Genomic DNA, 14,785 nt, shown 5'->3' on the forward strand with positions numbered 1-14,785 from the left:
ATTAAATGCTAACACAAGTATCTAATTTGCTATTGTCAGAACCATAACAAATCAAAAGCAGCCACCAATACCCACTGGACAACATGATACTCAAGTTCCTAGCAAGTGCAGAAACAGAGTAAAAGTAACTAAAATTATAAGGTCTAGGATGGAAAAAAATTTAAACTGTCACTACTTATAGATATTATGATTATCTACACTAACGATCCAAAATAACTTATGGGTAAATGATTATAATTCATAAAAGAGTTTAGAATGTTTTCTAAATTTGGGTCTATATTTAAAAATTATTAACCTTTCTCTATACCAGCTACAAATAGTTCAGAACTTCAATAAGATCAACAACATTCTCAATACCCATATAATGTTAGTTTTCTAGGAATAACACTGAAAATGTCTGAGAATCAAATTACAAACACACCCCTAAAGATAACAAATAAGCACCAAGAAATATAATGATATACCACGGAATGAATAATTTAATATTTGAAAAAATGTAAATTATTCCCTAATTTATCAATAGACTTAATACAATTCTAAAATTCCAATATTCTGTGTGTATCTGCATATTGTGCATAAAGTCTGACAAGTTGAATCTAAAAGTTTAAAGAAAATCCTAATGTTAAGATTGGCAGGGCTTCCCTGGTGGCGCAGTGGTTGAGAGTGTGCCTGCCGATGAAGGGGACACGGGTTCGTGCCCCGGTCTGGGAAGATCCCACATGCCACGGAGCGGCTGGGCCCGTGAGCCATGGCCGCTAAGCCTGTGTGTCCGGAGCCTGTGCTCCGCAACAGGAGAGTCCACAACAGTGAGAGGCCCACGTACCGCAAAAAAAAAAAAAAAAAAAGATTGGCAAAACATTCCCAAGAAGAAAAGCAAAGTAAGCAGAATGAACTTTACCAGATAGCAACAATTTTTATAAATATATAGTACATAAGATATTATTTCATTAGCTCTAAGTTTTTCACTCACGGAACAGAACTGAGAAACCAGAATGAGAACACACAAATATGGAAACTTTTTATAATAGAGTCAACACTGCTGATCGATGTGGGAAAAGATACATTTTCTAATAAATGGTGCTGTTGATTGGATATCTAAGTAGGTAAAACCTAAATAAATATTGGGCCCCTACCTCACATGATATAAAAATGAAGATGAGCTGCATTTAAGACCTAAATGTAAAAGGTCAAATTCTCAAGCTTAAAAAGACAATGTAGAACAGCAATTAAGCCTATCCTTTAAAAATTATTTGTAAATTTGACTAAAACAAAATTAAGAACTTCTACTCATTAGGCAATATATAGAGTTTTTTAAAAAAATATACAAAATGTGGGATATTTTCACCATGTACAACTGATGAAGGATATTATTCAAAAAATTAAGAACACTCTGTGGATCAATAAGAAAAATAAAGAAATCAAAAAACTGGAAATAGGAATGAATAGTACTTTTACCTAAGAGAAGGTACAAATGGCCCATAAGCATAAATAAGAGATCAACTACATTAAAATTAGTAATGTGCAAATTTATGTGACAATGAGTGATTATTTCATACCAAAAAATTGAGAAAAATGAAAAGTCAGACAGTAATATTAAGTGTTGACAGGATGCAGAGCAATGGGAATTCCATCCATTACTGATTGGAGTGAAATCAGCATATCAACTTTGAAAAACAGTTTGTTATGTACTACATAATATAACTGAAACGTGCATTCCTCAGACATGCAAATTCTACTATTAAATATGTACCCTAAGAAAATATTGTCTCTATCCCAGAACCATGTGCAAGAATACTTAGAGCAGCGTCATACATAACCCAAACCTGGGAACTCTCAGAATGTTTACAAAAATTAAACAACAGGGCATACACCCAGAGAAAACCATAATTCAAAAAGACACATGCACCCCTATGTTCATTGCAGCACTATTTACAATAGCCAGGTCACAGAAGCAACCTAAATGCCCATCGACAGACGAATGGATAAAGAAGATGTGGTACATATATACAATGGAATATTACTCAGCCATAAAAAGCAACAAAATTGGGTTATTTGTAGAGACGTTCATGGACCTAGTGACTGTCATACAGAGGGAAGTAAGTCAGAAAGAGAAAACCAAATATTGTATGCTAACGCATATTATGTGGAATCTAGAAAAATGGTACAGATGAACTGGTATGCAAGGCAGAAATAGAGACACAGATGTAGAGAACAAATGTATGGACACTAAGGGGGGAAAGTGGGGGGGTGGGGGGAGGATGGTGGTGGGGAAAAAATAATCTTTTGAAGTCTTATAATTTCCATTTTGGAGTTCACCCATTTCATTAAAGGTTATCTGCTTTACTGGTAAAAATGATTTTATATTTAGTTCAGGTGAAGGGAGGGGATAGAATGGTACAATGAGACCATTGTCATAATACATGTTTAAAAAACCTAGGAGTTTAAAGATTTGAAAAGTTTATATATAAAAAAAATTAAACAACAGTTACAACAAATCAACGAGAAGTGCACACACAAGAATGGATCTCAAAAATAATTTTGAATGAAAGAAGAAAGCCATACTATTTGATTCAATGTTTAGATAAAGTCCAAACATAGGCAAAATGCAACAATATTTGTTTAGACATAAGAAATTACAGACAAAAGTAAGAGTGAATACAAATTTCAAGACTTGGAGGAGACAGAATAGTACCAATGACCCTTTCTTGGCCTGCTTATTGGGAACAGAGATGTTTATCTTATTTTGACTTTATAACTGCATGTGTGTTTATGTGTGCATATTTTATTTAGGTTATATTCTATTTATATTTTAAATATATTTTAAATATTTTAAAAAAATGATAAATTATAGTCTGTTGCACTTTTCATGTATCTTCCAGTGAATCATATACATACTAGCATTTAAAAGTATTTTAATTGCACACAAAATTTGTACTTTAGGAAACCTGTTTTATCACAAATTTCTTTGTAGGTCAATTTCCCTTGCCCTGAGCTCTGATGAGAAAATTAAAGGTACATTTTTCCAGGAGGCAGAAAGGGTAGTATGTAGCAGAAAAAATGTGAAGTATTGGATTTTGTGTCCAAAACTCATTGGCGCAAGCAAAGGACAGGCACATCAAATCAAGTGAAAGTAACTTAGATGGAAAAATAATTACAGTTATCATTGGTGGAGTTTATAATATGTGCAAATAATTGGCCAATTACTTTATAGTATCTTTAATCCTTATAGCAATTCTGCAAAGTAGAACATCAGACAGACAAACTGACTTGCCACTTACACAGAAAAGCTAGGATATGAACCCAGGTGTGTCTCTCTCCCATATGTTCTCTGGCCATTACTTCATTTTGCCCAAATATTATCATTTGATGTCTGATGGTGGGGTGTAACAGAGCATAAGACGACCTTTTAATTTCTCTCTACAAATTATTGGCTGTTTGACCTTGGATAATATTTCATGAATTCTTAAGAACTCATTTCTTTTTCTTTCCTTTTTTCTTTTTACAAATTGGGGACTATAATACCTATCTATCAAAGTCATTGTGAAATTTAAATAAAATACATATGCAAAGCCCCTAGTACAAAACATCTATTCAATTATTATTATTACTAACTCGTGGTTAAATTATGAGAACATCTCCCCAAACTTTCAGCATCTTGTGGTTAAAAAAAGAAACAGATGGTTGGATGAATACAGGGCTGATCAAGCAAATAGAGGAAAAAGATCAGAGGACTGGAAAAGTAAGGATTCTGGTAAGGAGCTTGCCTTTGTCACTGTTCACGGAGTCATGCCAAGGTTGGAGGGATGATGTCATATGGAAGAGGCTGATGCTCTGAGGGACAGGGAACATTCTTATGACAAGCAGGAGGGTAGGGGACAGTCTTATTTGGAGGAAAGGAATGAAAGAAGAAAATGGAAGACTCTAATTAAGTCAAGCACACCTGATCCAGAGCTGAGAACATCCAAAGCCCTGAACACTGTCATAACTCTCTGAATATCTCACTCCTGTCTTCCTGGGGAGAGAAGTCAGGAGAAAGGCTGGCCAGGAGAACCTCAGCCTGTGGCTACTCGTGATTCTGCTGCTGATTTGACCTGGGATGCACCATTTCCGTGTTGCTAAGATGTCTTTACCAAACCATATCTTCTCAATTTCTGTGATATCCTCACCATGACAAAAAAAACAAAAACAAAAATAAAACAAACAAAAAACCCAACAGAGCTCCTTTGGTTGAATAATAGAATATGGACTTCCTATCATCAGTGAAGGTTGTTACGTCTATACCCTTGTGAATCCCTGTTTCCAACAACCTAAGTCCTTCTAGGACATAATTTTTCCTGTTACTTTTCCAAGAAGTAAAATGTTTCCTCTATCCCTAGCCTAAGACTAGAATCTGCTATGCATAGACAGACCTTCTGGATCCCACTGAACTGCCTGTTAGTTTGCCCAGGTATGGCCAACTTCAGGTCCCTGGCTCTTCTGATCCACCTGCCAGTGTCTAGAACTGAGGTCCTCCTTCCATCCTTGGCCCAGCCAGTTGGATACACCACAGCCCTAATGAGCGAATCTAGCTCAAGATAACATGTGTTCCAAGTCAAGTCTCATGAATAAATCCAAGATACCCCCAGAAATGATTGAAAGACACTCTGGAAGTATAAAGCACGGCAGATTTCTAAAACTCGAATGACCTCTGTTCAGCTCATATTGTAAACGCTACGCACTATTTTTTTCTCTTTCTGAAATTTGAAATTGTTTCAGTTCTGCCCAGCGTTGACCTCCAATGTCCCCATGAAACCTACCTGACTGGGTGCAGAAGAAACACTAATGAGAGATCCTATAAGTGACAAAGCAAAGCAGCACCTTGGGGTACACTGAGCTCCATACCTGAGCGCAGAGCCTCTTTCTGAATGCTCCCATGGTCATGCCAGTCCTTTCTTCTCAAACCATCTGTCCATGCATAGAATTGCCCATCTCCCAGGCCCAGTGGAAATGTCTGTGGAAAAGGAAAGTATTCAGAGCATAAAAAGGAGGTATTTCCTTTCGCATGGCAGGTAAACACAGCCAGGCACATCACAGGCAATCAAAGAACACTCGGATAAGTGATCCTCCTCAGTCTACTGAAGAGGAAGCTGTTGCTAGTGACCAGATGAATACACATTTTAAAACCTTTCTCCGTTTTAAAAATAAGAGCATGTGTTGCACACAGCACCTACCATTTCCAATTTTATTTCATCCAGAGACGTTAATAATTTAGTGTACCACCTCGTCTGAGCATAAATGCCTAGCTGTTTTCACTTGCCACAAGTGTAAATAGTAGTAGTATTGACTTTGTATCATGGAAATACTTTTGTTTGTGATTTGTACAATTTTACTTGTTTTGATCAAGTATATTTGAATGGCCTAGTGATAATATTAGCAAGCATTTATTGAATGCTCACTGTGTACCAGGCACTAAGTTGGATACTCTGTGTGTAGAAGATCCTTCGGTCTTTATCACAGTCTTCGGTTATAAACCTTCATTTTTCTGCTCATTAATCGAAGGCCCAGAGAAGTAAAATAACTTGAATGAAACCACAGGGGCCAAGTCAGGACTTGGACCAGTTCTATTAAGACCAACATTGTGGTCCTAACAACTATTAAATACTGCCTACCACCTAGATTTCTGTCAAATTATGGTGTGTGGTTACGCTTATAGTTGAAATTATCACAAAGTCAACAACGGTAGTCACAACATATTTTATGCTTTAGTAAAATTCAATATATTCTAATGTCACCTTGAAAATTATTTCTGTGTGCATGGCTGAAGCTACTTCTCTCTTTATGGTGTTTATTTTGGTCATAAACAAAAAATGTTTTGAATGAAATGTATTTTCACAATCTTAACAGTCAAGATAATGTAAAATAACTGTTTTCATATTCACATACCATTTTCCTTTTATCTGGTTCATTTTTGGAAATAAATAAAACATCAACAGAATAAAGAGAACACTTTTGAAAGTTTCAATTTAAAACAAAAGATGAATAATTTCAGTGAGGAAATTTTACGCTAAGAGCCTTTCCAAGGCAAATAAAATGTCTTACTTCTTATTTTAAAGCAGTACAACTACTGTGTTTATGAAAAAAATATCTACCTTGGGTCCCTCTTTATAGCTTATAAAGGATCCACTTGTTTTGAAAGAATAAAAATGGACTTAATATAAAAAAATGTAGTTAAATCAGAAGAAAGATTTTCCAGATCAGGTGACTATTATCTGTATAGTTTTTTTAAAAATTATTCATAATAGTGGTGAGTTTAGGAAAACAAGAGGAATAAACAAAGGATGATGGTGAGTTTATATAAAATATTAAGAATAAAAAGGAAAAATGTTTAAAGGAGGATGACAAGAAAGAAAAGATGGAAAAATTAACAGAAAATATAAAAATAGAAGAAAATGGAATAAAACAATTTGGGGGTTATAATAGCAATACTAAAAAACCTCATGCCTTATTTTCTGATCAATATTGCTTTTATAATTAGAAATGTTCCCAAACTCAGCTGTGAATGGGAAGTTTTAAATAACCAAATAACTTTAAAATACAAAACCCATGTTTTGTCTCAGCCATGCATTTCCAATGATCAGTGCTGAGCAATCATAGAAATCTTACAGATTTAGATAATATCAATTTATAATAAACATCACCTTCAGATTAAAATAATTTCAAAATAAACTTTGCCATGAAACCTGGGGATGTTCTTGTGTAAACTCTGAATATGCAAAGCTCTCTCTGATTACCTGTTGGTTCACAAGCCGGCCCCCTACTCCACCCCCAAACATGGAGAGCAAGGAGAGAGGAATAGAGGCAGACCCTCCGGATGGGCAGGGGGTGGGTTTAATATGCAGGGAACTTACACATGAGGCTTGTCCTGCAAGACAACTTGATCTCTGCACCCGTCTGCCTGAATCTTAAAAGCTTATAAAGAGGCCTTAACAGGTCCAGTCACTATTCAGCCCAGACGGTCTCAACAGCACTTTACTCTCAAGTCTGCATCCTTGAAACTGGTTCCCACCTTGGGAATGGATGGCGGACGTCCCTTCCAAGGACAGGGGAAGGGTGAGCAGCCTCCCATCACTCAGGTCCACCTGGCAGGTGGACCAGCTGCCATGACCTCCTGATGACCTCCTCCAACACCCCACCCCTTGAGACAGGCTCTTACAATCTCACATGACCTCACTTTTGCAGTGTGCCCTGAGCGGGTCTGCAAGGGGTCTTGTGAGCCTGGAGGTGGCTCCAGGCAGCCATCTGACTGCGCTGCAGGCAGAGACCTTGGCAGCAGTACAGGTACAGGCAAGAGAAGACACAGATCGAGATGATTCTCAAAACCATAACAATTTGTTTCCACCAAGAGCCCTGTGGTTCGAACCGCTGGTTTATGAAGTCCTCTAGGCTGGGGTCTGAGGACTTTCTGAGGTCTGAGGACGCAGGACTTTCACTCGTGTCCTCCTGTGATTGAGTGAAGATGACACATCAGCAGACTCATCGGGTGTGAACACACAGCACTGTCTGGATGATTCTTCCTTGTGAGGCAGGGACAATGTCCGAGGCCATCCTGTCTGGGAGGACAGCCCTCCTCGTTAGACGCACTTCAGTGTTCAGTAAAGACAGCCTTGTTGGCTTCATTCAAGGCTTCCTATGTGACTGCAGTCAGGGCTTCTGTGTGAGCTATGATGTCCTGTAGGCCGACGGGGGGACAAAGATGGCAGCCGAAGGGCGGTTCCAGTGGGAAACAGAGCGTGGCCTCCGGCTGTTTAGGAACTTGACCTGGCTGTGCATACCACACACACTGGACAGGGGAGGCACACTGTTAGCCTTGAGAAGATAGACTGGGGGCCAGAGATGCCAGGCCAGGGCCCCAACTTCTCCCCTCACTCAAGGGCGCACCTTCCACCCCAGGTGTGGTGCGTTCCCACTGTCCCAACTGGCAGCAGGACCATGGGGTCCCAGTGGAGGCTGAGTGGTTCCCCCTCACCCAGGGGTGCGAGGTAACCCACCCATCCCTGTGGGATATCCCATCGCAAATCCCAGTAGCTGCACCTGTCCCAGGTGTGATGGGGCTTGGTGTTCTCAGCCCACAGCAGGCTGACCCCCAGTGTTTCCACCATTTCTGTACCTTTACAGTCTTGGGTGCTTCGGCAGGGGTCCCCAGTCTGGCATATGGGGTACCAGGCCCCACTGATTGATTGCTCAAATGTATCAACGCCGAAGTGGTAACTTAGTCCCCCTGGCTATGCTGTTTTACTTGTTAGTAACTTAATCTGCTGCTTTGATATTCCATTGTTTCCTTTCTACCAATCCTGCTGCTTGTGAGTTACAGGAGAGATGGAACCTCCATCCGATACCATGTTATTTTACCCAGTCTTGCACATCATATGACCTTTGAACATGACCCCTGATCGCTATCCGACAATGGCATCCATACAGGGCATTCAGTTTCTCTCTAATTGCCTAATGGGTGAAAAAAAATTGCCTGGTTTGAGTGGAAAAAGGGAAAGTTTGGGTTAAGCCAGACACAGCGTCCTTACAAGCTGAGACGTATTCAGAATATGCTCACTTGGACGGAGGGGACCGATACGATCAACTTGCCAACCCCTCAACTGTTGGGGACTCCTCCGCTGGACGGCCCCAGACTCCTTTGGCAGTCGCCCTGGGGTTGTTTAGAACACACAAGACACGCTGCTACTGCATGAACCAGTCACTGTATTTCAAGGGCAACTCGGCATCCTTGGGGACTGCCCAGGAAGGGGTGCATGGGGACAAGTATAGTCACTGAGCGGCCCCTCTTTCTGTGCACTCCATCTGATGTATCTCCTGAAGGATCAGTTTTTAGGGCTCATACTGAGCTGGACCATTGTCTCCTGATGGCCTAGTGGGTCAGTACCTCATGGACCAGGATGGGGAAGACAGTGCCGACTGCCTCAGGCTCTTGCTGGTGAACATAAAAGTCTTTCTGCACATATGAGCCCCCAAGGGCTTATTCATGATCATCCACCCCTAGGCTTCCCCTTGTCTACACCATCAGGTCAAGCCCTAGAGAACAGCCCAGCTGTCGGGGCCAAGGGTTAACAGCCAGGGCTCAGGGGTGATGACCAGCTCAGCAGGTCTGAGTCTAGCCCAGCGGCTGCTGCAGTCCCTCCTAGTTTCCACCTAGACAGTATCCTTGTTGGGCTGAAGAGCAACTGAAGCCCCTGTGGTTGGGTTGCCCCGACTAGACCCATGGGTATGCCAGGCTTAAGCGGAAATTTCCCCACGTCCTCTCCTCAGGCTGCAGGGACTGCCACAAAAATAGGGGAGGGGGTGTTGGGAGGATCTACAGGCTCTACGGGGCCTAAGAGCACCCGCATTTCTAGAGACAGTGGACAAGCAGACAGAGGCTTCTCTGCTGCAGACAGGCTGCCACTTTGTCACCGTGGGAGTTTGCGGGGATCCATGGAACGTCTTCTCAACCCACCCATTGATGGGCAGGGAAGCTACTACAACATGCTGTTTCTTCCTGGGATGCTCCACCTGGAGAAGCATGAGGTAGACTGCCAGGGTCTTCTGCTCTCTGCAGGGCTACTTGGCTTCTGCCCCCTTCCAGAACTGGGACCAAAATCCCAGGGGAACTCTCTGCTCCTGTTGTTCCTGCCACAGGGTCCTACCCATACTTCCAGGAGTCACAGATCCATCCAACTCAAATGGCAGCCCCGCTTGGGAGAAGCCCGGAGCTTTAATCTGCTTCCCTGGTATTCTGGCTTCTCAACGGCCGCTTGCTGCCCTGATCCACAGTTCCACACAGGCCTTTTCTTTACCAGGTAGTAAAACGGATGCATACACTATGCCAGGCGGGGAATAAAAGCCCTCCCCAAGGCCCTACAAAGGCTGGCACCTCTTCCAGGGGTCAGATAGGTTGCACCTTCTCAAACACAGCTGCTGAGACAATGCATGTCTTACCCGAACAAGCAATTCCCAAACCGTCACTGCAGTGCCTTGAATTGTCTGTGGCTTCACTGCCCAGCCCCTCCCTCACAGGTGTTCTGGCAAAGTCTGCAGTGCCCTGAAGCAGAGGCTAGTCTTCACGTGTTAACACTGTATCATCAGTGTGTCGGGCCCATTTAACAGATGTGGGAAGGAAACAGGGACAGGTCTCGGGCTCCCGTCCCACTGTAAGCAGCTCTTGGTAGGAAACCGCCCTCAGCAGGAAACCCCTTTCCTTGTCACTTTAGCAGAGCTGTATTGTGACTAACTTTTCACCAGGCACCCCACGCTCTACTCATCTCCAGCCCAGGCGCACTTTTCAAGTCTTTTGATCACGCAATACTTTTGATCTACAGAAAGAACGTACAAGTGTAGGCAAAGACGTGGAAATGAAGAATCAGTAATTAACAGGTGACTAGATCTCTTCCCTAGCATCTCCTCCCATAAGGTCGCAAACAAACTGCGGGCCCAAGAGAACATCTAGAGGAAGATGACGAGTCCACGAGCCTGCACACAGTGGGGGACGGCGGTGACCCTGACCCTCCATCTCAGTGATTAACTGAGATGACTCCCTCCTTCCCTTTAAAACTTCCACGGCGAGCAGAATCTCAGAGGTGTTTTTGGGGGACACAGAGTTCACCACCTCCCCAGACTGTCGGCACTCTGATTAAAGACAACTTTCCCTTTTAGGAACATCTGTGAGTTTGATTTTGTAAGCGGCGAGCAGTGGGACCCTATTCAACAACACCACGACTTGCAAGGGCTGTGCAGCAGCTTCCGGGCACCACTGGAAAGTTCCACTGCTGTCCCTCCCACGTGAAGGCAAACTGATCGCTTGACTCTGGCCAGGCAGGGGTGGACTGAAGAAAGCATTTGCTAAGTCCAGCTCAGCATGGTGCACTCCTAGGACCATGGCCAAGGCATCTTAGAGGGAGGCATTGATGCGGACCGCCTTGCTCATTTCTCCTAGTGCAGCGTCATCCGCCAGGAGCCATCTGGCTTTTTTACTGGCTTTACGGGGCTGTAGAAAGCACTACGGCCCAGGAGTATGATACCCGCTCTGTGCAGTTCTTAGATAGTTTCTCCTATTTCCTTAGGCTCCCAGGCAGTTAATTTGGTTGGACAGTTACCAGGCTTCAAAGGAGCGGTAGACTTACTGGCTCCCAGCCGGTGTTTCCCCTCAGCACTGATGTAATTACTGTAACCTGAGGCCAATTTCACCATTAAGGGTTTGCAGAGTTTGACCTCCTAGGAGATCAACACCCAATTTGTTCTTTGGTATCGGAGAGATTAAAACTTTGTCATCTCGTAGTGGAGAACGCCCGATTTGCACGGTCAAAGGGACCTTCCTACCTTCCTGACATAACTGTCCTCTTTAGGCATCAACTGTGCTGTAATAGAGCACATTCAGTTCCAGCAGCAACCAGAGCCGTCACCTGTTGTTTATTTCTGGGGACCAATGACTAGGGAGCTCAACGTGAGGCCTCTGATCACCCCCCGATGGCCCTCAGCTGGAGGTGATCTCGGCCCTCGTCCTATACCGGGGGTGTGGCAGGCACGGACCCCGAAGAGGGCTGTATCCCCGAGGCCTCTGCTGGAGCAGGTGGGCCGTCAGGGATGAGAGGGGCGGTGCGGCAAGTCTGAACTGCTGCTCAGGTTTTAAATGTTTCCACAGGCTGGTCTATCTTGTCAGGTGGGCCCCAGGCCGCACTGAGGTCAAACCACCTTTGCTTCTGGGTTATTGTCACTGTTGGAATAGCCTGCGGCGTTTCAAGCTCTCCCTGTCTCTCTCGGGTCTTTCCCACAGCCTGCACCCATTCGCAGGATTTGCCCGTTTCCCCCAGATTAGCAATGGACTATCCAGCATCGTAAGTGACGTGTCTCACAGCTGAGTTCAGAGTGGACCTCTCGTCCCACAGCCGGTGCTGGGGCGGGCGGGAGTGTCTCGGCTTTCACTCCTGCAGTAAATGGGGCAGCCTTCCAAGACCGGGGGTAGTTGGCCTGTTTCATTTCCAACTACCTAAGAATCCGCTTGCACCTTCTCTCTAGATTTCTAGGGTCCCAAGCCTCCCAACAGCTAGAATAAACCAACCTGTAAGCACCTGGAACCCCCAGCGCCATGCAGGTGCCGCTGGAGGGCAGGGGGTGTGGGTGTGTGGGTGTGTGGGGGGGGCTAGTGCTCATTTCCTCTGCCCGCCATCCCATAGCCGCACTAACCTCTCCCGGATCCTTTCTCTGGCCTTTTACTGGAACTCGGAAGCTGCATCCACAATCTCGGCGGTGGTATATTCTCCCCTCAGGAACGTTTCCTGAGCTCGGGGCTGCCCGCTGGCTGGGGCTGCCCTTGATGTGCTTTTGCTGGCCTTTGTATGAGGGGTGGACGGCAAGGGGCTTTCATCCGTTCCACCGTCAACCACCACAGTGTCCTCGTCTTCATGCTCATCAACGTCCCAGGGGTCCCACGTCTCGGCGTCCCAACCAGGATGTCACAAGCGCTGGATCTTCATCCGCCGGCTTGCAGCCTCGTTTTGCAAACAGCCGACTGCAGTCCCCAGCCCAGCATCGCTCCCGCTCGCCTGCGGCCAGCAGAGAAGGGGACTCCGCGCCTCCTCCTAGGGCCTCGGCCCTCCTTTCAGCCCCTAGTCGGCATCTGTGGAGCAGAGGGCAGCCCACTGAGGGGACCATTTCTCTCCCGTCTGGGACGCTGGGCCCTACAGCACTTCAGACGGCTGCCTTGGACCAGCTGGCGTCTTCAGGGCGTCCACAGCATCCAACACTTAGGACACCCCTCCTCCCACAGAGGGGACGGCCAACTCGGGGTCTCCCCTGTGGGCGTCTCTTTCTCAAGGCCCGCTCCTTGGAGGTCTCCCCAGTTGTTAGTGCACAAGCCAGCGCCCTACACAGACAGCAAGGAGAGACCCCCCCGAGAAGGAAGCAGGCCCTCCAGGTGGGCGCGGGCGCGTGTAACAGAGAACTTACACAGCAGGCTTATCCCGAGCGGCCCCGAAACAAGCCGCCCTCCGCACTCGCCCGCCCGCGGAGTCTCAGAAGTTTACCTAGAGGCCTGAAGGGGCTCGAGCACTCTCCAAACAGGTGGTCCCCACGCCGCTCTGCTCTCTGAAGGCGGCGTTCCTGAAAAAGCGCCCGCTGGGGAGAGAAGGCAGGGCTTGCGTTCCCGGATGCGGAAGGGGCGGAGCCTCTGGTTGCCTGGTCCAAGCCTGGGGTTAACCAGAGGTCACGACCTCTCCCCGCCCTCCTCCAACATTACCAGGCACATTCTATTTCCCTCGCTTTGATCTAGGTAATGCTGAGAATCCGTAGCAGCTGGTAACACAAGCGCAGATTGACTGCAGGAGTTAATCTCCGCTTTCTCCAGAAACCCCATGAAAATGGCAGTGACGCACCAGAGGAAGCAAGAAAGCAGACAGTGGAACTGACATGATCTTCTTGTAAATGGCTGAGAGTTACTGGGAGGGAAGTGTATGTTGTTCTTTGTTTTTGTTTTGCCAGTGAACTTCTAAAATGTGTGAAATTGGAGGCATCAGGTGTTTCTGAGGGCGAGGTTATAGGTGAAAACAATAAGATTGACATCGTTGCACAGGGTTGTTAGATGCTCCTGGGTTCCCTCCCCCTTCCCAACAACGAGGTGATTTCTGAGGCCCACCCACCAGGCTACCCCCCTGTAGAGGGTTGGAGTTTGAATGAGACAAGCATGTTTTCATGCTACGAACACAGCTGACAGGAGGATGCCACCGTGTAATGAAAACCAGTGTTCCACGTGAGTCTATACACTAAGTGTTGTTAACCACAGCTCACCAGCTCCCAGAAATCTGCCAGCCTGCCTCACACCTGTTAGACAAGAGAAGCTAAATCCCTACAGGGGGCAGGACACGAATAAAGACGCAGATGTAGAGAATGGACTTGAGGACACGGGGAGGGGGAAGGTAAGCTGGGACGAAGTGAGAGTGGCGTGGACATATACACACTACCAAACGTAAAATGGATGGCTAGGGGCTTCCCCAGTGGCGCAGTGGTTGAGAGTCCGCCTGCCGATGCAGGGGACATGGGTTCGTGCCCTGGTCCGGGAAGATCCCACATAACGTGGAGCGGCTGGGCCCGTGAGCCATGGCCGCTGGGCCTGTGGGTCCGGAGCCTGTGCTCCGCAACGGGAGAGGCCACAACAGTGAGAGGCCCGCGCACCGCAAAAAAAAAAAAAAAAAAAAGGATGGCTAGTGGGAAACAGCCGCATAGCACAGGGAGATCAGCTCAGTGCTCCGTGACCAGCTAGAGGGGTGGGATAGGGAGGGTGGGAGGGAGACGCAAGAGGGAGGGGATATGGGGATATATATATATATGTATAGATGATTCACTTTGTTATACAGCAGAAACTAACACACCACTGTAAAGCAATTATACTCCAATAAAGATGTTTTAAAAAAAAATGCCTACAGGAGAATTGAGTCAAAAGCAAGGAACAGGTAGGGGATCCTCAGTAACTACACTGGGACGTGTTCCCAACACACAGAGCATCGTAGTAGCATTTTCACCCCTCCACGTACAACTGAGAACAGGCAGCCAAGGATCGCCAGGCATTTGAGAGAACTTTTAACATAAAATCGGCGGCCAACATAAACAAAAGCTGTAATAAACTTGAAGGAAACTGAGGCAATGTAAGGCTCAGAAGAAAACATCTGCCCCAAAATCTAAATTTAATTTCCTCAAAGAGCTTTAAGAAAAGGTTCTCTATAGAAAGAGAAATTTTTAAAAAAGAGAAGTATTTAGGGACTAAGGAAGA

At 45.3% G+C, this 14,785-nt stretch overlaps 1 protein-coding gene across 1 annotated transcript in view; it reads right to left on the minus strand.

Annotated features, from left to right (window-relative positions):
- The window catches only part of GALNTL6 (polypeptide N-acetylgalactosaminyltransferase like 6), a gene marked incomplete at both ends in the record, with an annotated part of 1,083,563 nt that overhangs the window by 711,621 nt on the left and 357,157 nt on the right, over positions 1–14,785 (minus strand). Inside the window, one exon of the mRNA XM_081237627.1 lies at positions 4,882–4,990. Within this exon, the coding sequence (XP_081093753.1) occupies positions 4,882–4,990 (109 nt within the window). The remainder of the gene's footprint in view (positions 1–4,881; positions 4,991–14,785) is intronic.

This window comes from Mesoplodon bidens (genome assembly GCF_964165515.1).
Source record: "Mesoplodon bidens genome assembly, chromosome: 6".
Taxonomy (NCBI): Eukaryota; Metazoa; Chordata; class Mammalia; order Artiodactyla; family Ziphiidae; genus Mesoplodon; species Mesoplodon bidens.